Genomic DNA, 26,441 nt, shown 5'->3' on the forward strand with positions numbered 1-26,441 from the left:
AAATAAATATAATGTGGAAAGGAGTGGATGGAACTGAAGTATAAGAGAAGAGAAGTGGATAAAAAGAAGAGATGAGAGAGGAGATGTATGTAGAGAGCTGGTTGGACCAGACTGGGCGGTTGCAGTAGGAGGAATGTGGGCTATTTCCATACCACGACTGTCATCTGTCAAGAGGCAGGAACTGTCAAAGAGGCTGTCAGTGTGTGTGTGTTTGCTTTGCGTGTGAGTTCCCGTGTGTCTCTGCATGCTTGAGAGCTGTGAGTAGGAGTAATGCCGAGGGGGGAAAAACAATTACTACACACCTACCAGTCACAATTGCAGCTTACATGAGCGCGAAAGAAGCTGCTAAAAGCACTATAACTGTGATGCTCTCACAGCAGTACTGACACTTTCAGTGCTGACCATCCTAAGGACACAGACACCTCTGCTGATGGCATGTCAGTCGTCATGGAATCTGGGGAGAGGAAAAGGCGATGTGGTATGTATTTTATAAATATATTATAAAATAAAAAAGTAAGGATTTGTCTTGTGAAAGGGTTCGGTTGAATCATATGTAGGTGTCTTATTTTCACCTGCAGCTCAGTGCTACATGGACAGAGTTTAGACACTGGAGTGAATGTGCGTTTGACAGACTCACACACTTACCTGGCTTTCTTACATCATTCTTAATTCAGCGGGGTTGCACATATTTGCAGCAGTCACGCCACAGTCTCGTATCGTGAACTTGTGTAAGTGCTCCCTAATTAGCCTGTGGTGGGAACGGCCTCTGCCCTCCTTGTGTTTACAGGGTTGCCATTGTTACGGGAACGCCAGCCCAGAAGTCCTAATCACAGCAGACATCCCCTCCATTGTTGCGGCTACAGGCCTGGTGAAAATCAGGAAGTGTTTCAGCGGCTCTGTTTGTTGTTTTCTGCCATCATTTCAGACAGGATTGGTTTGAAGGTTTTGTTGAGTGAAGTTTTTAGCCAGGAGTGGAGCACAATGACTTTCATTGTAGTGCAGCTCATTAAAGGATCAGTATGTAACAATTGCGTGTCAAAAAATAAAATAGTGAGTCGGAACCAAAGACAAAATCCTATTTTATAGTTGTTTGCCCCTGCTCCCTCCTCGCCAGACTTAAGGGAGGCTTTTCCAAATGTTTCCGAATGAGTGTATATTTACAAAAACATTAAAGTGTATCAACATTTGAACATTAAACATCTCGTCTTTATATTGTATTCAGTTGAATACATGTCAGAAAGGATTTACAAATCATTGCATTGTTTTTATTCATGCTTTACTCAGTGTCCTGATTATTTTGGAATTGGGACTGTACAAATGAAGTCTGAAGTCTCTGATTTTTAAAGTTAAATTGGTTGTACCAGATTGTGTGTGTGTGTGTGTGTGTGTGTGTGTGTGTGTGTGTGTGTGTGTGTGTGTGTGTGTGTGTGTCTGGCTGTTGGACAGACAAGCAATTTGCCAATTTTTGGCTTTCCCAAATTTCTTGAGCAGTTCCACAACCCAACTTCCCACAGGACTGCTGTCAAACAATTCTCCTTTTTTAACAGTAGTACTGTTGTTTTGCTGTAATTGTAGTAGCATTTTACACATAGTGGCTACTTTTGTCTTGCCAGAGATATAAATAAAACCGAAGATAGCTGCAAAACAGACCATATTTCCCAGTCACCTGCAGGTCCATATTCTTCTCTTTTCTCCTTGCTTTCCATTCAAAGTAGAATTGCACTAAGTAATGCATCCATATTTGAGGATCAGGCGTCTTGTTTGAATCATACTTTATTGAAACTGTCAAAGGACAAAAACAGACTTGGGGTTCTACGTCGACTTTCAGTGTGAGAACCCATGTTGTGACCTGTGTAGAAGCTGTGGAGAATGATGACTGATTAAAATGTGCAGTGCATGCTCATGCAACATGGAAGATTAATAAAATTGTATAATATCAGTCCCGCTATGAATCCAAAAGGCAGTTGACTCTCAAAGTGACATTGGACTGTCCTTGAATGCATCACCAGCTTTCGATTCCTTGCTCACAACTGGACAACAGCAATCAAAAAGATGAGGATGACTAAAATTTCATTCTGATGGATTACATACAGTCTCTCATGTTTTATGACCCTGAGTTGATTTGATGAGTTGAGTCAATGAGTTGACTGTTCAGAAAACATCACCTAATACAACAGGGCTATCAGTATGCAGAGCCACCCGCTCCACTGCCCTTAGTGCCAAGGATATTGGAGAGGCATGATTGTCAAAGGCGTTTAGTCGTTTGACTTTGTGATCTGCCAATAAAGGCGCGTCAGTCACGTGAATCAGATCCTGATCTCTCCACTGTCTCCTGAAGCATCAGACGGTTAAGTGTCTCAGTCCGACCTAAGCTCTTCCTGCCTGCATCACGGGCTGGAATGAGGAACCGGGCAGTAATGTGGAACCGGGCAGTACTGTATTATTCAAGACCCTGAGTAGTTTTTATAAGCTGATTGGAGTCTGAAGCTTCATCTGCTGATCGCCCAGCACTGCCACTGACACCAAAAATATTGATACAGTAGTTTACAGTAACCAAGACAGTGATCACGGTCTCTGACAAACATTGATTTTATATAAGCATGAATCATGAGCAGACCTGAAAAACAGCCTCTGTTATCAGTGGTTGAATAATTAGCATGTGATTGCTGCTTTCCTTTTCATGACCCCGATGACTGTCTGGAGCAGAAAAAGTCATAAGTTACAGTTATAATGGAGTCATGAGATCTTACCACTAATCATAGCTAATTACATATCGACTGTGACCAGAACAGACAATGACCTGAATACAGTCAGACTAAAGAGTGATTTAAGTGTTATTTGCCCCATTGCCCTATTATAATACTTAAAGTGTAACTTCACCCCCAAATCTGAGTCTGACTCAACCCACTGTATAATTTTGAAAAATGCAAAAAAGAAAAGGGTATGGCAAAGGGTTGAGCAGGGGGGCGGTGTGAGGATGCACAGGACAACCACTGGAGGGGGCCTGGCCTCATAGCTATCTAATGTGTGAAACACGAGACATCGACCAGAGACTGAACACTGCTCAGTGTTGCAGAATCAGCCATAGCTAATGGTCAGAACCACTGGCATCAATAAAGCTGGACGCAGCGTCCCCACTTCCTCCCACTATACAAAACTGAAGTCAAAATATCCTGGATACAAGTGTTACCATGCATAAAGTGGTTTGGTCACTCTTTAAGGAAATGGCTAGTGGAGTGCTTATTGTGTAGGTATATTACGTGTTTCCTGTAAAAACTGAGAGTTGTCATATGAGCTCACTCTTAAAATGAGAGCTCCCAGTGAACATAGCCAGACTGGGACTGAAAACAGCCCCAGATACCAGCAGAGGCAGGTATGGGTGACAGTATCAAGGTGGTTTTCTTGCCAGGTTTGGCTCCTGGCACCCTCGCTAACAGCAGTTAGCTACTTTAGCAACAAATAAAACTATGTTTCCACCAGGAAACTCTGTGAATGACCTTGGTACTCGGTACCCTAAAATCCCAGTAGTCTCAAATCAAGGCTATGTTTGGTCCCAGTGCAGCAATCTTCACTGGGTGACTGCTGGGCCCAGTTCCATTCTGTTGCCCGCTAACAGCCGCTAACGAAACTCTGTAATTAACTCACAAAGAGTTGGAGCTTAACACCTGGAGCGCATCAGAGAAAACAAGAAAATATTTTCTGTATAAAATATGACCTAGTTTCACTCAGATCAGTGAATAAAGTTATCAAGTGCTGTTCTAGCCTACTTTAAAGACTGTCACCAAGGTCCATCATAATCAGTGTCCTATTCAGTTTATCTATTACACTTGGATGATTAACTCGCTCGCAGCATACACTCAGTAAATGCTATCATGTCTGTGCAGAGTTAGCCGCACATTAATCATACTTGCTGGTGACATTATTGACCTTTTCCCTAACCCCCGGAGGTGGAGTTGACCCGTATGGTTACGGTTGACCAGGACAGGAGAGCTAAAAGTGAATGTGAGATTGGAAAGGGGACGGTACTAACTCAGTGACCTTTCTTATAAGAAAAAAAATCTAGCCGAACCATGTGTCTGTCTGAGAAAACGTATGCACAGTGGCTGTTAATCATGCATGTATGCTTGCAGACTGATGGAGGGGGGCTAAGCATCCAAGTTTGAACTATTATGATGATGTATTGATTGTTACTGGAACAGCAGCCCCCTAAGTCATCATATGAAAAGGCTGAGTGGTGTTGCATTGGTAATCTATGTGGCCGTGCCTGGGGTTAAGCATGGAGCATTTGTATATAACCTAATATGGATTTTTTTTTCTGGAGGGCTGCTCTCTATGGGACTACACACACACACACACACACATACACACACACACACACACACACACACACACACACACACACACACACACTCACAGATTCCTAGACTTTCATGCATAATGCATCAGATGTCCAGTCCCGGCTGTACAGTAGTAGTTGTCCTCACAATGATATCAAATTACTCTGCGTTTTCCACATGCAACAAAACACACACAGCGGGGGAATTGTTACCCAAAACAGATTCTGTCTCCTCAGACAATCTGTCCCATTCTCCAGTCCAGGCGAGCTCTTTCAGCCAGAGTAGGAGGGATGGAGGACTTTTTTGCGCATTACAGACGTAGGTTGCCTGCAGGGTCTCTTTGCTTGACAATTACTGCTTTATGAGGCTGGTTAACTGAAGCCAAGGAAAGAGCAACGGAGGCAGAGAGTGTGAAGATGTCTGGTGTGCTGGTATCTGTTCCTACATCACTCCCTGAGTCTCTCTCCCTCTTTGCTGTTGGGCTTTGAGAGCATCCTTTTGTGTCTTTGTTTCTTTCACACGCAGACTTTGCCTCTTTCAAACTTTTTCCAGCCCCACAGACCTTTCACTGGGGCTCCGTCACCACAAACCCATGTTGAATGGACAAGTGAACACCAGCAGAGATGTATTATACAGTAAATAGCTGATGAAGCTACTGCGGGAGGAATTTGTCATGAAAATATCTAAAAAACTTGTTTGTGAGCTGTGACGGCTGAATCTCAATCTTATCACACCTGTCACCTCTGCTGATTCATGCATTTCATAAACACAGCCACTGTGCTTCATATTATTGTCCTCGGCATCTGCCGATCCTCATTTTATTAATAACCATTTGTCAGATCTACAGTCTGATCTTAATCTGAATTATTGTATATATTTTAAGGCCTCTAACAGACACACTCACCACCAAAATCCCAGTCCCGATTTTCACCCTAAATCACACATTGTGAAACACTACCTCTCATTTTGTGTTGCATCTGAACGCACACTAAGGAATAAAATAACTTTGAAAAATTAAAGAAAAGGACAAAAAGGAAAAAAACAATAAGTTGACAGTCTATCAATGTAATGATTGGAGTCTTACAGTTTACAATAAATACAAGATTTAATTAAGTCACCAGCAGCTGTTTTAATGCCATTAGGAGCATTTACAATTTTCTCCATTGCAGTCAAGCCAGTAAAAGAACCCATTTTTGATACCTTGACAAATTAAGGTTGAGTCATCATTCAACTGCACAGTGCTGCTCAGTAGACATGGTATTTATTCCCCATTAGCATCCAGCCCACTCTGCACCTTCTAATGATCCTCTAAAATTATTTTTCATATATCTTTTTAAAATCACTCCACTCTGTTTCGCTCTCTTCTGTTTCTTCTGTTATTTCATCTTGTTGAAGTTGGTACATACAGTGTGTGTGTGTGTGTGAGAGAGAGAGGGTAAAGATGATCACACAGTTAAAAAAGCCATCTACACCCATCTGGATCCCTGCTCTCTTGACTGGCTGCTCGCCTGTGATAACATGAGCTCCAAGCCCTCAGAACGTAATAGCCTAATGGTCCATGCTGGTGCTGTCACTTTGTCTTACAGAGCAAGACGGAGGAGCAGGAAGGATTTAAAGAGTGTGAGAGAGAGATACACTAGATAGATAAAGTGGGGGTGGGATAACTTTACTTTCTTTTTCCATTATTTACAGTCGGAGGGGGAAACAACGGGGGAAAAAAACGACTGAATTGCAAAGCTGCTTAGCGGTTTGATTCAGTTGGGGGATTTGAATCTGCTCTCACCCCCACTTCAAGCACTGGGGTGGAGGCGGACAAAGAGAGAGATAGAGGGGGAGTGTGTGCGTGCGTATGTGTGTGTGTGAGAGAGAGAGAAATAGCGTAGGAGAAGCACAATCTGGTATAGCTCCATGTGAAAATGACCTACTTCCTGTCAGCCCACTCTCAAATGGATTGCTGTTTTCTGATGTGCAGCGGAGTGAGGGGGAGGTCCTCCGAGGGGTCTGGGGGGAGAAGTTGACGTGGCATGGTTAAATGAAGGATAAGTAGGTGGCTCTGGGGGACCCACGGTGTGGAATAAAATACATGTCATGTGTGTGAAGTGTAAATTCTGCATGTGCAGCGTGTATAATGTGTACTCACCTGTGTATACAGTGGCTGTGTGCTCGTGCTGTAAAACATGCATGTTGCGTGATAATGCTGCTCTGTCTCTGCTGTGTTAATTACCCCAAATGAGAGTTGACTATCAGAAAGCCAATATTTGCGGGGGGCAGGCCTCGCCAGATGCTCAGTGGTCGCTCTGTGCATGTGCGTGTGTTTGTGTGTGTGCGCGTGTGTCAAACATACAGGATGTTATTTATGGAAGTCATCTGCTTTTCAACAGGGACGTTTCTGCGGTTTTAATTTGGTTTGGAAGAAAGTTCTCATGAGAAACTTCTACCTCTTGTGGTTTTGTGTAATCTGCTTCTAACACCTGCTCTACATCCTTAGTGCACAGCATTGTATATACTTAAAAGAGTATAAATGTGTAAAGTGGGGAAAATCACATTTTTGAAAAAGTATTAAGCTCTTATCTGGGGGTGTCACAAATTCTTCAAATCCATGATTTAATTTGACTTTAGCAAAATCATTAAATTACCACGATATATGTACATATCTTATCTGTCTTCATGACAAAATCCCTCCCTACCCTCTCTCTCTGAGTTACAAGAAAAAATGGCTACACAGTGCCTACAGTATATGCATAATGTATCTGCATGAACGACAATTGTTATATTTATGCAAGTGGCTGTAATCAATATTTTAAAATAACAATGTCAGGACTTTTGTAGCTTCTAACTGAATCTCTGTGGTTTGAGGTTTAGTTTCTTTCCTGTGTACGTATTTTTTATTTTTCTGTTTCATGGTGTTGTTATACTGTAAATTACTGCTGATGAAAGCCAAACATTTCCTGATTTCTGTCAATGCCTTGTTTTTTTGGCAGCTCTTTGTTCTTAAATAACAATAAATATTGTCAGAGAAAGTAACTGTTGTCCTTGAGATATGAGATCACTATACTATAATAAACTGTATGCCCCTGTTAGATCTGTGAGACTTTTCATAACCAGGATAAATTAAGCAAAGAAGCACCATTTCGGAGTAGAGCTATTATCTATAATATGAGATCTATTCATGCATACTATTTTTCAAAGACTTCTTAGGATTCCCGAACCATGTAGTTATCTGTCCCAGTAGAATCATTAGAGCATAACTCACATTGTGGAGATACCAGTGATTTCATTTGATATAAAATGCGAGGAGTAGAATATGTTCTGTGAACTTAATGCACCAATTAAGAAAGTTGACTTTTTCTTAGTTTTTAGATCATGGAGTGCACTTAGATCACCTTTTATAGACGTATCTGAGGGTGTATGAACTCCGTGTGTGTGTGTTAGAGTATTAATTTAGGTCATGAGTAATGTCACTGGGATGGACTCATTGAACAGGTATGCACTGTCAGGCTTAATCCCCGTGACTCTGACTGGCTGGTCGGAAGGTGAATTAATTTAATCCATCCTCATCACCCTGCCCTTCCCTCCCTCTCCTTCTCACACATGCTCTTTCATTTTTCCTCTCTCTCTCTCTCTGTGTTTTCCAGTACCTGAGGACCTGTCTCTGGAGGAAAGAGATGAGCTGTCAAACATACGGCGCAGGAAAAAAGAGCTTCTGGATGATATTGAAGTGAGTGGCAGTCCAAGGTTGATGTTTTTTGTTTGTTCCAGCAGCAGAGAGTTATCATAAGTAGGTGTTTTACATGGCTGGAGATTCATCTGATGCTGAACTATATGTTGGCATTGAACATGAGTTTAAATATTTTATGATTTAAGATTTTTTGCATACATTTTATAATATGTCCATATGTCAGAAATGTTGTCTTCTTCCAACTGTCCACCATCTAATAAATGATCTAAATGAGAGTAATTGTGAGCAAAACTGAGTAAAGATTGATTTTTACCACATCTTCCAGCCATAAGGAAACCTGTCATTAGGACGCACTTTCCAATTAAATAGTATGTATCTATTGAATTAGGAACCTTCAGTACTTACCACGTTTTCCTCACCTGTCATTTTGCTATTTTCGTCTCTGCAGCGGCTGAAGTTTGAGATTGCAGAGGTAATGACTGAAATCGAGCAGCTGACCTGTGTGGGGGAGAGGTGAGTTTTTTTTTTTTGACTCCCTATTTTAGGGCTGCAACATTGAGACAACATAAGATGTAACATTTCTGCCTTAAATGTCTAAATAAGCTTGATATTTTGTTGAGTTGTATACTTACATTACCCAAATGTTTCCAACTATGTTGAAACGGAGAGAAATCTGTAGTTTACCCAAGTGAATGACGTGCTTCCTGCTAATTCCAGGAAAACATGATGTTGGATTTGTCGTAGAGGGAACATGGAGGTCTGTGAATTTGACTAAACGTATCACCTCGTCCATGAACATGACGTCTGCCTGAGTCAGATTTTCATCAGCAGTGATGGCTGTTTAAAACACAGCCAGACATTAAGCAAGTGCAACACAAGACATAGCGAGCCAGCTAATATTACTTACTAGTCCAACAGCAAGAAGCGGTTTCGTGTTTGTGGAAAATACCACGCAACAACAGGCATTTGGGGTGCAGAGTGGATGAGAGAGAACCATGATTCTCAGTGTACCTTAAATATGATTGTTATGCGGTAAAATAGTTACATAATGCTGCTTTAAGAAGTAGTACCAGCAATTGTTTTAGCATTTTTGCTTGAAATGCTCCTCAAATGATTAATCAATTACTTGACTGACAAATGACTTTATCTGCTGATCGGTGCAGCTCTTAGTCTGCAGATTGTCAGAAAATAATGATCTGTCCTCACATTGCTTGTTTTGTCTAACTAATAGTCCAAAGAAAATTCATTTATACTGATAGAAAATAGAGAAAATCAGCTCATCCTTGAATTTAATTAGCTGGAATGTTTGCTTGACTTGATTGATCAATAATTAAGTTGCCCTTCTGTCAGTGGACTAGTCGTTTTAAGTTCATTTTTCATGTGGGTCCTGTGCTCTTCAGAGCCATCATGCCATGTAGTTACCTCCACCGTGAGCCTCACACCTGTCATTTTGAGTGTGTGTGTGTGTGTGTTTGAGAGTTAATCCCCTCTGTTTGAGGAGTGAAGCGGGACAGTCCCTCGGCTAAACATTAGCCAAACAGTCTGTATTCAGAGGCTTTCATTCGATTGGTTGATGAGGTGGAGTGAGGCTGTGTGTCAGGCTGTCTGTGTGTGTGTGTCTCAGGTGCAGCTTGCAAAGGGGCTTGGGCTATTTTGGGCACACAGGAAGCATAGGGAGCATGCACAAACACACAAAGGTGGAGTTTTCCCTGTGGGGTGCATGCAAAATGTGTTTTGAAGATGAGTGACATTGAAATGGGAAATGTTCTTCCAAATGGCTGCAGGATGGGTTAAACATGCACTTCCTTTTATGCACAAATGAAGTGCAGTTGACACTAAAACACCTGTGCACTCAGTTGATGGAGTAGTAAATAAATAAAGTCACACCTTGGCACAACCCATCACAAACTGACCCACTGAACAAACACAGCAGCCTGGGGACAACACCGCACCCTTAACTGTCACCTCATGGATGTTTCTGTTTTTACTTTTACTGCAGCAAAACCACACAAAGAAACAAACAGATCGCCATGGGGAGGAAGAAGTTCAACATGGACCCGAAAAAGGTCAGGCCATGCAATAAAGTGATTATTTGTCAGAATCAATAACTCTGTTACTGCCCAGTGAGCATTTTTCTGTTGAAAAGAACAACTATGGTCACCGGGGAAAAGACAAAAAAATTGGTTCAATATCGATTAAAAATTCATATTTAGGTCATATCTATGTCATGTAAAATAAAAATTAAATGACGTTGAGTTACATTGCAGTATAAATTCTGTAGGTCCTTGTGTCCATGATTGTCCTTTAAATCTTAGAAGTCCATATGGTCCATGACTTTGATTCATGCAAACCCAGGGTATTTTTAAAGATGGAGATGTAAAAGTCTGTTCTGTTGGTACAGAAGAAAAGCACAGAAAAAAATAAGACTCAGTTCTCCAATCAAAATAAGCGCTTAAAGAAATAAGATCCAAATAGCACTTTTTTCCAGTGTTTTTCAAATTTTTTAGCTGCGTGTCTCAGAGAAAAAAAAAATCTTCCATAGTATAAATTCCCTAAACTATTTCTATTTTCTTCCTCTCAGGGATTGTAGGAGACACTTTACGCAGCCATTTTCTGGTTATTGCTTTTATATTACAAATAGCAGCTTTTTTTATCATCTACAGTGTGCAAATAAAAGCCTATTGTCACTTTCTGCTTCATCCTAACTAAGAAACCACATCCAAATTTAAAAGCCAGGAAAAAACTTTCCTCACTCTGGACTCAAATCCCAGTCCCCCATATTAAAGTCCTGCGTTTGACACATTCTTCCACCACATCTTCCTGCCTGCTCAGTCACCTGACGTCCTAAAGCCCTTCTGCCAAAAGCTGCCTGGTGCTTCTGGCAGAAAAGCCTGAAGACTGCACCCAATACTGCAAGTCCCAGTGCATAAACCACATTGACTTTTCCACCCCGGTTACAAATATCTACATTTGCTATTCCAAGCCAGGTGCAAATAGCATCTGCCAACATTAGATGCATTGAAATATGTCTTTGGAATCAACATTAAAATCCTGGTCAGTGCTCACTGGGTGTTGAATTACACTTTTCTAAATTGATTTGGCCTCTTATCTCCAAGCCATCCATCAGTGTTATTAAAACAGACCAAAATAAGTAGTGTAACTGTTGCTCTTTTTTTTTTTTAAACAGGGGATCCAATTTCTTTTGGAGAACGATCTTCTCCAGAACACCCCAGAGGACATTGCACAGTTCCTCTACAAAGGCGAGGGGCTCAACAAAACAGTCATCGGGGACTACTTAGGGGAACGGTGAGCTCTCCAGTTTTCCTTCTGTTTTTCTTCCACCTTTCTTTTACCGCTCCCGATCTCTCTGTCAGATCTTCACTGCCTGTGCTCAGACAAGGGCATAAAGCCCCAGGAAATTGGTAGTCTGGATTTATGGAGCGGAGCAGTGACGGCAGGCCGTGCCAGTAAAATATCTGAGCGGACATGTGGTTCTTATCGAAGGAAAATCAATGGGGATAGCACTGTCAAAACAACAGGGATTTCATGCTGCCTGGCTCAGCTGACACAGTAGCTTTCTGTCTGAAACTGGTGCTGTGACACGGCTGCAGGATTTTACTTTCCACTCCAACCCCGAATTTGTCACTGCGGTGCATTTCCAGGTTAGGGATCTGGGTTAACGTCTGTTTTTTTTCTGTTTTAGTTTCAAGAGTGTAAATAGTTAAACATGTGTGACGGGTGTCCCTCCTCTCCTCCAGGGATGATTTTAACATCAAGGTCCTCCAGGCATTTGTGGAGCTACACGAGTTTGCAGACCTCAACCTCGTACAAGCCTTAAGGTGAGTTTAGACCAAAACTATCACTGAGTCTGTGTTGCTGTTGGTGTATTCCTACAGGTGAAATATGATCCAGGAAGTCCAGTTATTACTGTAGCTTAAAGGCTTAGTGGTTTTTAATACTGTAAGAGAGGACTCATTGTACGAGGTAAACAGAGCTACGTCAGGCATGTTATAGCTGAGCCAGGTTTGACCTCTTTGCAAATGACCCTGTCAGTTTTTACTGGATGCCTCTGCATTGGCATTTCCATTGCATCAATGCAGTGTTCTCCTTCAAAATAAGATGAATGAATAGTTCTATCCTACAATGTGCAGAAGAGGGAAACTTCACTGGTTTTCAGGAACAGAGAAACACTGGAGAAGTAGGTTAGCTTACCGAGTAGCAGGCTAACAGTTAGCAGGTCCCGTGGTCCAAACCTTGCCAGCGCTGGTCTCTGCTCCTGTGACTCGTGAGCTCTGACTCATTTCTTCAGTACAGTTCAGGTTGGTGTTGGTGTAAAAGAGCTGGTCCCCAAACAAAAGTTCCTGAGCTGGAAGGTGATAAAGCTGTAGTGTGTCCTCAGCAGAGCTTTCCCAAAGTTGGCATCGCTGTCACACTCACTGAACCGCCGCACTCCCACAATTATGTCATGAAGCTCAGCTAGCTTCATGACATAATTAATTACTCCAGTAGATGTGTGCGCATCTCACAGTGAAGTGATTTCTACAACACACAGCTAAGCCACATCTCATTAGTACTTCTCAATGAAAAACAGTCCAAAGGGTTTGGGGAAAAAGAGGAATTAACCCCTCTATCAATCTTACCATTGCTCATGTAGGTCATGACATGGACTAATGATTAATGTCATGTGGGACAAATGGTAGAGATGGGAAAGATTCCAGCGCTTACGACTCAAAGGTCCAGTGTGTAAGATTTACAGGGATCTATCAGCAGAAACGGAATAAAATATTCATATGTATGTTTTCATTAGTGTATAACCACCTGGAAATAAGAATTGTTGTGTTTTGTTGCTGCTGTTGTAGACAGTTTCTGTGGAGCTTCAGACTTCCTGGCGAAGCCCAGAAGATTGATCGTATGATGGAGGCGTTTGCCTCCAGATACTGCCAATGCAATCCCGGCGTCTTCCAGTCCACAGGTACCACACGCACACACACACACATAGAGGCACACACACACACACGCAGGCACACACACTGCAACAGATATATGAGTCAGACTCAGCCAGACAGTCCAGGACAGATACCATGGGCCAGCCAGACCACCGTCGATCAAGGCTTCAGACTGTCTGTCTTCCTTCAGCAGACAGCAAGATATGTTCAGGCTGATAAATCTTCATCATGTGGCCACTACACAGGAGATTTTCCTAAAACACAGGAGAATATGAACACAAATATCTGCTGTCAGACAATTTTATGAACCTTTATTTTCAGTCCAAACTTGACTGGACCAGCAGCAGCTCGCTGATCACTCTGTAGTCATTATTTGTGTCTCCAGCAGCGATAATGAAATTGATCACCGGTCAATAGTGGTCATTAGTGCAGTCTCTGGCCCGTCACACATTGTCTGCTGCTCCCGTGTTAACCGAGCGAGTGTTGAGGAGGACACAGGTGACAGCTCGGGTCATGAATATTGATGTGGTGCAGTGGTGACACACCCAGACTTAGTTATTGGTCATCTCTCAGGACCGGCGTGCTGAGGGTCATAAATTACAGTGCGGGGTGTGTTGACTGGGGCAGTTAGTTTGTGGATGGATGAGATGGAGGAGGAGGGCTCGCAGGAGTTATGATGTGGAGTCACAAGAGCAATGCATCATAGACTTGTATGTGTGTGTTCATGACCGCAGGGACACTCTGACTTCACTGCATCATGGCCTTGGAGGACGCCATGAGTGTGTGCGTGTGTGTTTGTGACCCAGAATATGGGGCTCTTTGTTGATTAAATTCTCCTTTTTACTAGACAGACTCCTAAATTTGGTGGTGAGAAAATCTGTTGATGGATTGCTGTTTAATTAATCAGAAATCATTTACACTGTCATCTCAATACCACTTTAATAAACGAGGGAAATACCCTTCACTGTACAGTGCACTGTAAACTAATGTTTAGGCTTGGGAAGTACCGAACTCTGTACTTTTAAGGTACAGATTGACTTGTGACAGGAAAGACTCTGAAAATAAGTTTTTATTAAATTTTTTATAGAGAGACAAACGTTTCAATGCCCACTGCATCTTTTTCAGAGTCGGCCAGAACAGAGACTCACATTGTCTTAAATCACCTTCTTTAATCAGACACTTTTTTCAGCACAATTTAGAGATATAAGTTACTGGCACAGTGTAGTGTGACATATATCATATATTGAGTACCACTCTCATAATAAGCAACTCAGCAAAAACTATAAAAAAGGACAGCATGTAGAAAAGCGCTATAGTATCAATAGATAAACAAAGAAGCACTTGTAAGAGATTTAAAGCATAATGTCCATCTCCAGATAGTAACCCCCCATCTCAGGCGATCATAAATAGCCTGTGTCAAGCAATTTGACATAGCCATAAATGGTGGGTGTCGAAATGTTTGGTTTGTTGTCTTAGTCCATGTGCTCCAATATTTTTGGATCTATTTTCTAAATCTGTCCTGTCCCGAGAGCATCCTGCCGTTATGAGCATCACATAGGCCTACGGTACGTATGAGTTGGCCGAAGCGTCTCTGATCTCTTCGTTCATCAGCTACAGATTCACTCTTAATCAAACTTCGGTACTTGAGAGCACATCTGGATGAGAGAGTAACTTAGAGTATAGAGAGCCAGTGTTTAAGTTTAAACCTCCATGGACAACAAAACTTTAAATGAGGCATCAGGTGATTAATTAGCTCATTAGATTCTCTTACCAACATGCTATTTAGCACGCTACAATAGTATGTGAGATTTATTAGTATGTTCAAACCTTAGGGTGAAAGCCAGTGGTACATAAATTACATACTTTTTGCAGGGAAATACAACAGTATGAAAGTATGAAACAGTATGAAAGCACAGGGGTAGTGACAACAACATGATTGAAATGAAGAGGTTTGGAGTTTTTTACAACTGAGATTACATGTTTGAGAGGAAAATAACAAAAAAGGTACCAAAGTCCAGGTAGGCTACCAGTGCTGGTACTGTATTGGCTCAAATGTCAACAGTGCTTAACCCTAGAAATGATACACTTCTAATATGAGCTCACATTTTGGTTTCACTTTTGGATTTGTGGAAGAAGAAGTTTGAAATTCTTGATAGTAGTCTTCTATCTATGAGATAAACTAGTCTGAGTGAGAAAAGATCATTAGTTTGAATAATTTCAAGAAGTCAAGAAATCCTGTCCATACACACACACACACACACAGACGAGGGCATGTGCCGTATTTCACAGTGACACCCTGTGTAATTACCTCCACAGACACCTGCTATGTCTTATCATTTGCCATCATTATGCTGAACACGAGCCTGCACAATCCCAACGTCAGAGACAAGCCCCCCGTGGAGCGCTTCATCTCCATGAACAGAGGGATCAACGAGGGGGGAGACCTCCCAGAGGAGCTACTCAGGGTGAGAGCTTTGACTCTATTAGTTTGTCAGATATGACACGTGTAACCAGTGTAGTGTGTACAAACACTGATGGTAAAACACCAGTGCGTAAATAGTACTTTGACAATTAATCAAATCATTAAGTTAATCATCTCCTTTCAGAGGCTGCTGTTTTACGATTTACCTCACAAAGAAGAAACCTATAGGGATTTGGCCCTTGGCTTCATTTAAATAGAAATGTATGATAAATGGTGCCGGTGTGTTTTTGTGTGTGTGCATTGTTTACACATCTGGAGCCATATTACAGAAACTGCCCTCTCCTGGTTTCCCCCTGAGATCACAGTTTCCCTGTATATCTCCTGATTTATGAGAATTATGTATTTATTTATTTATTTATTTTCTTATGGAAAATTTTAAAGGGAAGGTGCAGATTTTTCCTAAGAGCATATATTCTTAAAAAATCATTGTGTATTATTGTCATCAAATTTTAAAAAAGGACTACTAGATTAAACGCTGTGGTCCTAACTGTTTTTTAGGTCATCTGCGGGCATCTGTTTGCAAAAAATGTGCACATTATTTCACTATGTTAATATGTTTTTATATTCTTTAAGTCACAAGAATAAAGCAAATTAAGTCTATGAAACTCAAATTTTCCATTTGTGTGTTTTATTGTATGTTTCATTATGTTTTATGATTTGGTGCACAAAAAAGAAACCGAAAGGAATTTCTCCACCATGCAGAGCTTCAATAATTGAGATATCTGCAGCTCAGCAGAATTAGATCTTCTCCCCAGATACTGATGCTAATGATCTGCCGTGATCTCTCGAAGAAAAACACGTAAAAACAATTTGATCTACCCACATGCTGCAGGCTGACGTCTTTATCAAAGTGCCTTTGGCTTCATTTAAGTAGAAAACAGAAAGACACTTTGTTAAAGAGTCTCCCACCAGCTCCAAGAGTCATTGAGCTATGAATCATTTCCCCCGACACTGAAATTAAACCTGTCAATGTCTTGTTAAATGCACCGGTAATCTGAAGGCTGGGTTGAATGTTTGGAGGATGCACATATGAACTGATGCTTTTTTGTAACAGTCTGTCTTTTTATTTTCTTTCGCTGTGCAGAATCTATACGACAGCATCAAGAGCGAACCCTTTAAGATCCCAGAGGATGATGGGAATGACCTGACGCACACGTTCTTCAACCCAGACAGAGAGGGCTGGCTGCTTAAATTAGGTTAGTGTGTATCTCCGCACATTCCCTGCTGAGGGAATGTAAGACATCCAGGATGACTTTATTTAGTTACGCTATCATTTTTTCTCACTACAACCGTGGCTTTATTCTCACAGCTGAGTGAGAACTCGAGGACAGAGTGAGGTCAATATCACACGGTCTCGTGTTTTGGACACGATGAACTGGATTAGATCATCACTGCTTTTGTTTTAAAACATGTCAAGATAAAAATCTGATTTAATTTGCTCAAAACATCAACAATATTAAGTTTTAAGCAGTCATAGTTTCATGATTCAGATTCATAAATTTATCTGAGTAAAATCAACACGCTGAAACTCAGGCTGAAAAATGCTATTAAACTTTCATTTTTACGTCCAGGGGCCAGATGCATAAAACTCTGTGGGTTTGCAGTGTTTTTGCAGTGAACTCACACAAAGTTAGATATATGCATACACATTATTTTTTGCCAAATTTATAAAGCTGTGCATGCAGAATGTGTAGCTCTGTTTTTATAAACCCACAGAATGGATGCCCTCAGTCTAGTTTTATTTGTCATGGCCCCTGGCTGGAGGATCAGCTCCACCTACCGTATATCTCAGTGAAACACTTATCAACAGTAGTGGATGGGAACTTGCATAAATTTACATTTTCTTCGACCAATTTTCTGAAACTTCTGTCAAAATTTGTGCTACATTTGGACCTGGCTAATGTCTCCTCCGTTGACCTGTCAATGAAAAGTACAGCGGCAAAATTTCACCAAAAGTTCTCCAACCTATATTGCAATTTATTATTATTTTTCAAGTGTAAACCATCACCTGTAGGTAAACCTCTGTCACCATAAAACATTAGAGACATTCACAGTAAGGGGTTAACCCTGCAATTCACACAAGCATGGTCAAGTCTTGCTTATAATGTATGCTTATAACATAACTAAGCTGACAGTAACTAATACTATTGTTAGCTAACAGTAGCTAATGGTAGTATTAGCTAATGTGTTTAAACGGCATAGCTACTCTTTTATTGCTTTTTACACCACGATGAAGACCGTCTGCTGTCTTAGCCCACTCTCTTTCTTTTACCTCCCGAGTTAGCGCTGTTGGAAATGTCCCGAAAAGAACATCTTTGGATTTCTCTACAGATGTTAACAACACCTCTTACTCATCTGTCTTCAATTTCCGCGTCTGTCATGGTTTTTGCTCCCATTTTTTGTACGATTCAATGTATGTTTCAGCTTGTTTAAATAACAAAAGTTACAAAGTTGTTTGGCTCGTTGAGATGAGAAAAGTGGTGTCGGTTGCTAGGTAACAGACATAAAAGTTGATAAGTGATGTTGGATTGAGTATTCAGGATGTCCTAACCTGGGATAAGATGGGATGAAGTAAGATAAAATAGGATTCCTAAAGTTATTTCAGATTTGCTTCTGTAATACCAAACTGTGAAAATCCCATCGTAGACTCTTCCTAACTTAACTGCAGCTCCTGGGCCCAGACTTGTGAAAATTATTTTAATGTAGTTTGGGAAGGATCACACACTGTAATTATTTGTTCTACATGAGTTTGCATGTGTGTGCGTGTGTGTGTGTGTGGCGGGGGGGGGGGTTGTATGCTTTCCCAGTGAGGTAGTGCAGTTTTCAGTCTTATTTCTTCTCTGTCTTGCCATTTGTTCCTGTTTGTTTACACATGTTTTTGATTTGGACTTTCCGTCCTCGCTCTGCCGTTCACACTACATTAAAGACATTAAGATTTATTGTAGAACATAAAACTGTTTAAGAGCCTGAATATTGTTTGTCAAAGGTTAAAGGTCAATCTCACAGCAGGTGATCAGGTTTATTACTATGTTTACACACACATTCACACTCACACACACACACACACACACACGCACACACCTGGCTCTGACCTGCACATTCCTCTAACACTGGGTAACGTCTCTCTCGTCTCATCAAACTAGTGAGTATGAATGCAAATAGCCCCATTGTGGCTCACAGACCTAACATGATTACATTCTAGTACGGTTCCTCCCTGGAGCCATTTCCCCGCACCAGTTCTCACTGTAATATTTCTAATTTAACTCTCTAAAAATAAACCCTGGAGGATATGAAGGAATAAATGCCTTTTTTAGCAAATCTCTCTGTAAGCTGAGCGGAAATTTGGCCACACTAATTCAATAGCCAGAGTCTATTGAAACGTAAAGAAAACCCGGGGCTTTTGTAATTATGTGTGGCCCATATAGGCTCATGTGAGGCGCCACGAAACAGGAAATGCTGCAGTGAAAAGTGTTGTGAAGGGGATGGTTAGTGATGAGAGGAACTAATCAGGAATGTTAGGTCAAAGCACGCACACATGTACAGTACACAAACACACAAACATAGGAAAACATAAGAAAGCGCTCATGTGCACATCCTCATTTTTGTTTCATTCATGCTTTGTAGAAGTGTGTGTGTAAGCTCAGGTTTGCATTGTAGCTGTCTGCGCTGGTTCTGTGTGTCTTGCGTCTCAGCTGTATCTGGTGGGTGTAAAGGCGAGCTGAAGCCTTCACTTAGGCTTCAAGTCTATTTTTTCGACAATATGCTCATAAATGCAAGGTCAGTGACCAGTAAAAAGGCACTGAAAATGCATTTTATCCACATTTTGTAACCAAGAGGCGGAGTATAGTCTGCTCCAGAGCCAGAGAGCAGCTCACTCTGCTCTGGTTTGTAATGCCACAGACTCTTCCCTCACTTTGCAGCTGGGAAGTAAGACAGGGAACTTATTGTTGCATTTATTTGTAGGCAAACGGTACATTTACTGCCACTAGACAACTTCACAACTTCAATCCCTCTGCTCTGATTGCCATCACCTGCATGTCATGAGCACAGCTACTGGCACTCTCTTAATTCTTTCCCTCTTTTCCACTCATCCTAGAGCTACAACGAGTAATTGATTATTAATTGATTATTAAATTAATCAGCAGCTATTTCTATAATCAGTTGATCAGTAATTAAGGAAAAATGTCCCAGTTATCTGATTTCAGCTTCTTAAATGTGAATATTTTCTGGTAGTAAACTGAATATCTTTGGGTTGAGGATGTCATCGTGGGAGTTTTGGAAACATTGATAAAATTTCTTCACTATTTTCTGACATTTTATAGGCAAACAACTATTAATCAGTCAATCAAGAAAATAATATATCAATTAATCAACTATGGAAATAATCATTAGTTGCAGCCCTCCCTCACCCACACCCACTGTGCACACATGTTGTATGCGCACACATTGTATATGTTGTTGATGTAACATTAATTGAAACTCACTCTCCAGTGCAATGTCTGTATTAAAGCTAGTTAGTATATAGGAAGTGCTTCTTCCTTTCGTCTGAAAAGTGTATGACGTGTGCATGTTTTTCTGCGAATTCATCATTAATCCCTAGTGATCTGCCCTAAAGGCAAAGTACTTCCATACAGGACTCTGTTTCCCGGTCTTTTTTCGACAATTCAAAGTCAAGCTGTTGCTACAGTTGAACTTGTTGCCATCTTCAACGTGTTGTTGAAAGCAGTGCCGGAAGAAACAACTTGTTACAGACTAGAACCTTAATTTTATAAGATGTAATATTAACAGTTCATTATATTTTTCTGAAAGAATCCTTTTCAGTGCAGTGACCTTAACTTGTAACGGAGTATTTTAACAGCAGGGTATTATTACTTTTATGAAAGTAATTGATTTGAGTACTTCCTCCACCACTGTTCCCTCACAGCCTTCATGCACACACACACCAGGAGACCTTCCTCAATGTCCCTGCTTTATGTCTCTGGAGCAAGTGGTGTTTTCCTCCAACACGCGGCTCTGCAGTCACTGCCAGAGGCTGAATTCTGCTTCACACCAACACGTTGGACGTTTCTGCTCGCGCTCTCTCTTTGCTTTTTTTGGATGTAGTTTGCACAAGTTCACACGTGAGGTGGTGAACTTGCTCTGGGGTTTGGTGTGTGTCTGTGTGTGAGTGTGCCTGTGTGTTAGTTTTCCTACTTAAATGTCTGTGTCTACACGTGTGTTCCTTCAGGGGTGCTTTAGGTGTCACGTTAGGTTCATATCAAGTGCTGTTTGCACCCTTCTCCTGAGAGCCAATGAGGTTTTATCTTGTTGCCTTTAAAAATGAATAGGCAGAGTCAGTAATAATTTATCAGCTGTGTGAGTCATCATTTAACTTAGCTCGAAGTTAGGAGAGATGGTGGTAGTTGATTGTAATCACACACTTGGTTTGCTTCAGTATTCTTCAAACCGGCTTGCCTGCATATTTCAGAAAGAACTTTCTCATCCAAAAAACAGTGGAAGCAATACAGCATTAACCTGAAACACTGTGTTTAAAACATTTTGGAGTGCAGCTTTTTCCCTTAATTACTTTTCCTCTGTGTTGCAGAAGAAACAGAGAAGAAACATCAAGAAAAGCTTGAAAACAATACAAGATTACTATACAACTACTATATTACTATACAACAACTGTAGGCTACTACTTTATCAGACAAATTAATTGACTTTTCAATGGCGTGCACTGCATCTTAATTATATTAGGTATCGATGTATGTGTCTAATTGTCAAATTAAATGATCATGTGCTTCATGACAAGTAGCCTTTCTTGTACAGGAAATTGAATTACAGCAGTGAACTAATGAGAAAAACATGTATAATCAGTGATGTAAAATGCATGAGTCTGGGGGTCTGAGCTGGCAGTTTGGATCACAGAGGTGTGGACTTGAGTCATACAAATTTGATGACTTTATATTCGACTTGACAGCATCAATAAAGACTTGCAACTGAACTTGGACTATAAAAAAAAAAAAACTACACGGTGGTCAACAAAAAGAGACGAAGAGACACAACAATTTTCTAATTTAGTTCAACATACATTTGCAACATTCAGACTCAAAGTAAACTCAAAGTTAGGACTTGGGACTTAAAGTAAGCGAGGGCTGATGGCACCCATGACCTTGCAAGACTTGCAGAACAATGATCGATCTCACCACCTTTATAAAATCTGTGTCATTTTTTAAGTGTGTGAATGTAGGTCATTGTCCTTAATGAGTGTCACATCCCTGTTCTTTTTCCTGATGGGAGACAGCCAGTCTGTCACTGAGGCCTTTGTGTCACTTCCTGTCTCCTCTTCCTTTTCCCGTCAGGGGGCCGAGTGAAAACCTGGAAGAGACGGTGGTTCATCCTGACGGACAACTGCCTCTACTACTTCGAATACACAACAGTGAGTGTCACACTGAGATGATTTTTTTTTTCTGTCAGTGAGATGCCTCTTTGCAAGCATGTGTGTTGGTTTCTGTGTGTGTGTGTGTGTGTGTGTGTGTGTGTGTGTGTGTGTGTCTACAGAGCTGACCTGAGGTGAACAAAGTGGCTGCTTTGGGCTCCTCCGAATGAAATTAAAGTGGTCTCTTAATTTTTATTTCATGAATTATTATTCACAAATATGCTGAATGAATATGGTGTGGCTTTCAAATACAGTTTTGAGAATATAATAGGAATAAGAAATTCTGGGATTATATTATTATTTAGGAGGTTGAGGGCAAAATAACTAAATTAGGAGTAATAGCCAAGGCCTATATGGTTTATGTACTTTTATAGTGCTTCTTAGAATTTCCTTTTTCTTAAGATATATGCAGGTTTTAGGACTAATTTCTTAACGGTCTATATGCACAGTAGTTTTTCTCTCACTGGCCCTGCCCACAAGTTCCTGATTGGCCCAGAGACTTTATATAATGATGTGGTGACCAATTTTTTGAATGCCTTTCAGATTGCATCAATATAAAACCTTCACATATAAAAACATAATTGTAGAATGAATCATAAGCTTGAGCTTGTTTGCAGTTTGAGGTGTCCCGTAAACAGTTTTTATTTTTACAGACATCTCTTTTATAATGATATCTTGTGGGGAATTCACTGCAACACTGCAAGTGGACACAAGGCAACAGTGGAAGCAGCTGACCAGCAACATCATATCTAGGTTTTCTCATACATCTATGATTTTATATCATGTTCAGGTTATGTAATGATGGCGTCTTTAAAACAAGAGAATTTTGTTAAAGAAAGGAAAGCTCAATCTGCTTGTATGCTGGGATTTCCACTTGCCTCTGTAGCTGCTTGTCATCATGATTTCTTAGAAAACTGGCACTTGTGGGAGGTTACCCACAAAGGCTTGGGTCAGCCCTGTGTTCATTCATCTGTATTTGTTTCTTTTTGACTGTTAGTGTCCACATGTGAGTTTGTGTTTGTCTCTCTGTGTCACTTTCTGTATGCGCATCATTGAAGATTTTTATCTGCGCCTGTGTGTCCCTGCGAGCTGCTACATCAGCACTGTCCTCTCTCTACCCTGGTATTATCCTTCAGGACACTATCATTATGTCCCGTCCTCTGGTCTGACTGCTCCACACATTATCTGCTCCGTTAAAGAGCAGTGAGGATGAGGGGGGGTAGGGGTGGGGGCAAGGTTGATATCCATGCAAGCAAAACATGCCACAAAGGATTTCATTCTCTTCCCTCCCTCACTCGCACACACAAATCCTCTATTCTCCGCTTTCTTTTGTCTTTATGTTTCTTTCCTTCTTGTATTTTTTTGTGACCTCTGTGTTGGTGACAGCCATGGTCAGACGCGTTATGTTTTTTGGTCTTGCGAACCTGATATTTCGAAAACACCTTGCGTAATTTTTTCAAACTTGGCACAAATGACCATTTGGATTACATTTTGGTGCTAAAGGTCTCTGTAACCTCATGTCAAATATCAACTGCTTAGATTTTAGTGGTCAAAGGTTAAAGGTCACTGTGACCTTACAAAACATGTTTTTGGTCATGACTCAAGAATTCCTATGCTAATTCAATCAAAATGGTGGTTATTACCAAGGGGTTACATCCAAATATACTTTTCCAGTTGCCTGCCAGAGATCTGCACTCTATTAAATGCACTCTTCTAGTTTTACTTGATTCTTACTATAAATACAGTGCCGTCATTGTCCTCCTACTTCTTGCCTCTTTGCTGCTTTTCAAATCCACATTCGTTCTTGTTTGCTTGCCTCTTACTTTATCATTTTTCTCTCTCTTTGTAGCCTTTTTACTTGGTTGTTTTTCTCCCTCGTCTCATGTTTCTCCTTCTCATCCCTCTCTCCTTTAGGACAAGGAGCCTCGTGGGATCATCCCACTGGAGAATCTCAGCATCAGGGAGGTAGAGGAGCCCAGGAAACCTGTGAGTGTTGCCTCATTAGAGACTTAACCCTTAACTCAAACATGAAGTTATCTTTTCTCCTCTGTTATGGTCTTTATGTTTAAATCTAATTATCTCACAGTCGCACATTAATAATGCCCTGTTCTTTGTCCTTCTCCAGAACTGTTTTGAGCTCTATAACCCCAACCACAAGGGCCAGGTGATCAAAGCCTGCAAGACGGAGGCAGATGGGCGTGTTGTTGAGGGCAACCACGTGGTGTACAGGATATCAGCGCCCACACCAGAAGAGAAAGAAGAGTGGATTAAATCCATCAAGTAAGACTTTCCACAAATCTACTTAAAGCAAATGTTTTAGAGATGTGCAGATGTGTCTACAGGCTTTTTTTTTTTTTTTGCGTTGTGAGTGCAGGCATTGGCCAGTTATCTCAAAATGCCACATAATTGGCCTGCTTAATCAGCTGACCGACAAAACGGTCCAGTATGGATTGAATAACCACAATAAAACATATTAATAAGTGAGATAGACATAAGAGTGGTATCAATCCCTCCCTAAGAAAGGTCCCTAAAGCGAGTCTAAAAGAGGACAGGCACCAGCATTAAAAGTCCATTTTCAAGTGATGGGCGGTGTAATTTATCATAATAGATATATAACACAGACTTTTCAAAAACATTTGATGTAAAAAATGTAGATTTTGCCACCTTGATTGGTACCAAAGTCTTGGTCCCTGGACTGTAAGAGCAATGTAGCAGAGATCCTGGAAACAGACTGATGTAGGATTTAAAAATTAAATCTACATGGAGTACAGCATTACAGTATCTGATATAAGTAGCAAAACAGACAACGAAAGTGTTTTTTCTTTCTGTCAGATACCATACACAGCTCTCAGTACTAATAACCTTGCTGTCAGTGACCTAAATGTTGCTCTGTAATCGCCTGCATAGAAGATGGTGCAATGTCAAAGAGAGTTGGCTCAGCAGAACAGAACACTTGTATACTGTAATACAGTGCAATCCCTCCTCCTCCTCCTCCTCCTCCTCCTCCTCCCCCTCTCCATACTCTCAAAGAGTATTCACTGGGGAAATGATGGAGGATTAGTCACTGCTTATAGCACCCCAGGGGTGAGCCAGCAAACCCAGTATACCCATCCAGGACAGCCAGCTCCAAACTGGGCTGACACATTTGCAGCCACGGAGGCTAACGAGCCACAGCTTGTGTCTAACCAGAGGGGTCCAAGAGGAGTCGGGTTCTTGGGAGATAAAAAGGCGTTTTTTATGGAAATGATGATTTTCCCCCTCCTCTAAAGTCGAGATGATCACAGAGGCAGCACTCTATCTGCTCATCTCGAGTCACAAGCACAGAGACCCAGATCATGGTGGCCCAACTGGGTCAAAAGAGAAAGTATGTGTTTTAATATTTTATATGTCCCGTTCCTTTAAATATATTAAGGTTTTACACATTTTTAAGGACAGAAATGGAGGAAATGTCGTATTAGTCACGGCAGCCTTGCTTGGATTTGATCGCTCCACAATGGAGTTTTTGTTTCATGAAATTGGGTTGTGCAAAATGACAATGAGCGGTATGAAAGAGCGGGATAGTCATCGTATACAGACTCATTCTTCAGCGCGTGGCGTTGTAAAAGGGAATCGGAGATATCCGCAGTGGGGGGTTGAGCCTCTTCTTGCTTTGTGCTGGTGCTAACAGGATTTAGCAGCCGTGAAACTGGGCTCCTCAGTAGAGCCCAAATGGCTTCCTGACTCACTCGCTCTCATTGTGCGCCGCCTTTCCATCGCTCTAAAAAAGAAGAGCGGGAGAACGCCGGAGAGTCGGCGATCTTGAGCAGCATTGTTCGCTCTCCTTCAGACCCATAAACCTGCAGAACAGTGAGATGGAAAGTGTGTGTTTTACTACGTGCTCGGCAGAGTTCTGGAGGAGGTTCCAACAAACTGGAGTACCAAGAAGAAACTTGGGAGGGTGGGGGGGGTGGGGGGGGTTCCTCCTCAGAAACCATGGAAACCAAACTAGGTCACTGCACAAACTTTGTTCTTTTTTTTTGATCTAGTAAGGCAGGGGTTTGTATAAATGTGCCTACATTTCCATATCAAAGATGCTGGAGACCCTCCTCTCATGTGGCCTTATTATTTATTTCATTGCTGTCCTTTGATTGGCTTCTTCTCCAGGGCCAGCATCAGCAGAGATCCCTTCTACGACATGCTGGCCACCAGGAAGAGACGCATCGCCAACAAGAAATGAAGAGGGACAATCTTCTCCACCTCCACCATCGCCTCCATCTTTCTCCCCCTCCATTCATGAACACACACTCTCAGAAATAAGGGTTCCTCCTGAAGGGCTGAGGTTCTGCCAGGAACCATTTGTTTCTGAAAAACCTTTTTTTGAAGATGGTGTTTGCCAAGGGTTCCCTTAAGAACCCTTTTCATCCAAAGAACCCTTGATGAAAGAGTTCTTGAAGAACTTTTTCTTCCAAGAGTATAATAATATTAAATATAATTTTCACTAGAACCTCCTGGGTGGGTTCTACATAAAACCATGGAATATAAAAAAGTTCTCAGTAGAACCCACTGGGTGTATCTGGAACCCACCCATCCACTGGGTTGT

The 26,441-nt window shown here is 41.2% G+C and overlaps 1 protein-coding gene across 1 annotated transcript; it reads left to right on the forward strand.

The window, feature by feature from the left end:
- The first annotated feature begins 234 nt into the window (after positions 1-234).
- cyth3b (cytohesin 3b) lies at positions 235-26,441 on the forward strand. Its single transcript, XM_084743823.1, has 13 exons — positions 235-478; positions 7,973-8,055; positions 8,465-8,529; positions 10,016-10,082; positions 11,204-11,322; positions 11,775-11,855; positions 12,876-12,988; positions 15,279-15,427; positions 16,529-16,640; positions 21,786-21,862; positions 23,777-23,848; positions 23,988-24,142; positions 26,006-26,441. The coding sequence occupies exons 1-13, from the start codon at positions 436-438 to the stop codon at positions 26,076-26,078; spliced, it is 1,209 nt and encodes a 402-aa protein (XP_084599949.1). The 5' UTR covers positions 235-435; the 3' UTR covers positions 26,079-26,441.

Source organism: Lutjanus erythropterus, chromosome 19 (genome assembly GCF_056507025.1).
Source record: "Lutjanus erythropterus isolate fLutEry1 chromosome 19, fLutEry1.hap2, whole genome shotgun sequence".
Classification (NCBI taxonomy): Eukaryota; Metazoa; Chordata; class Actinopteri; order Lutjaniformes; family Lutjanidae; genus Lutjanus; species Lutjanus erythropterus.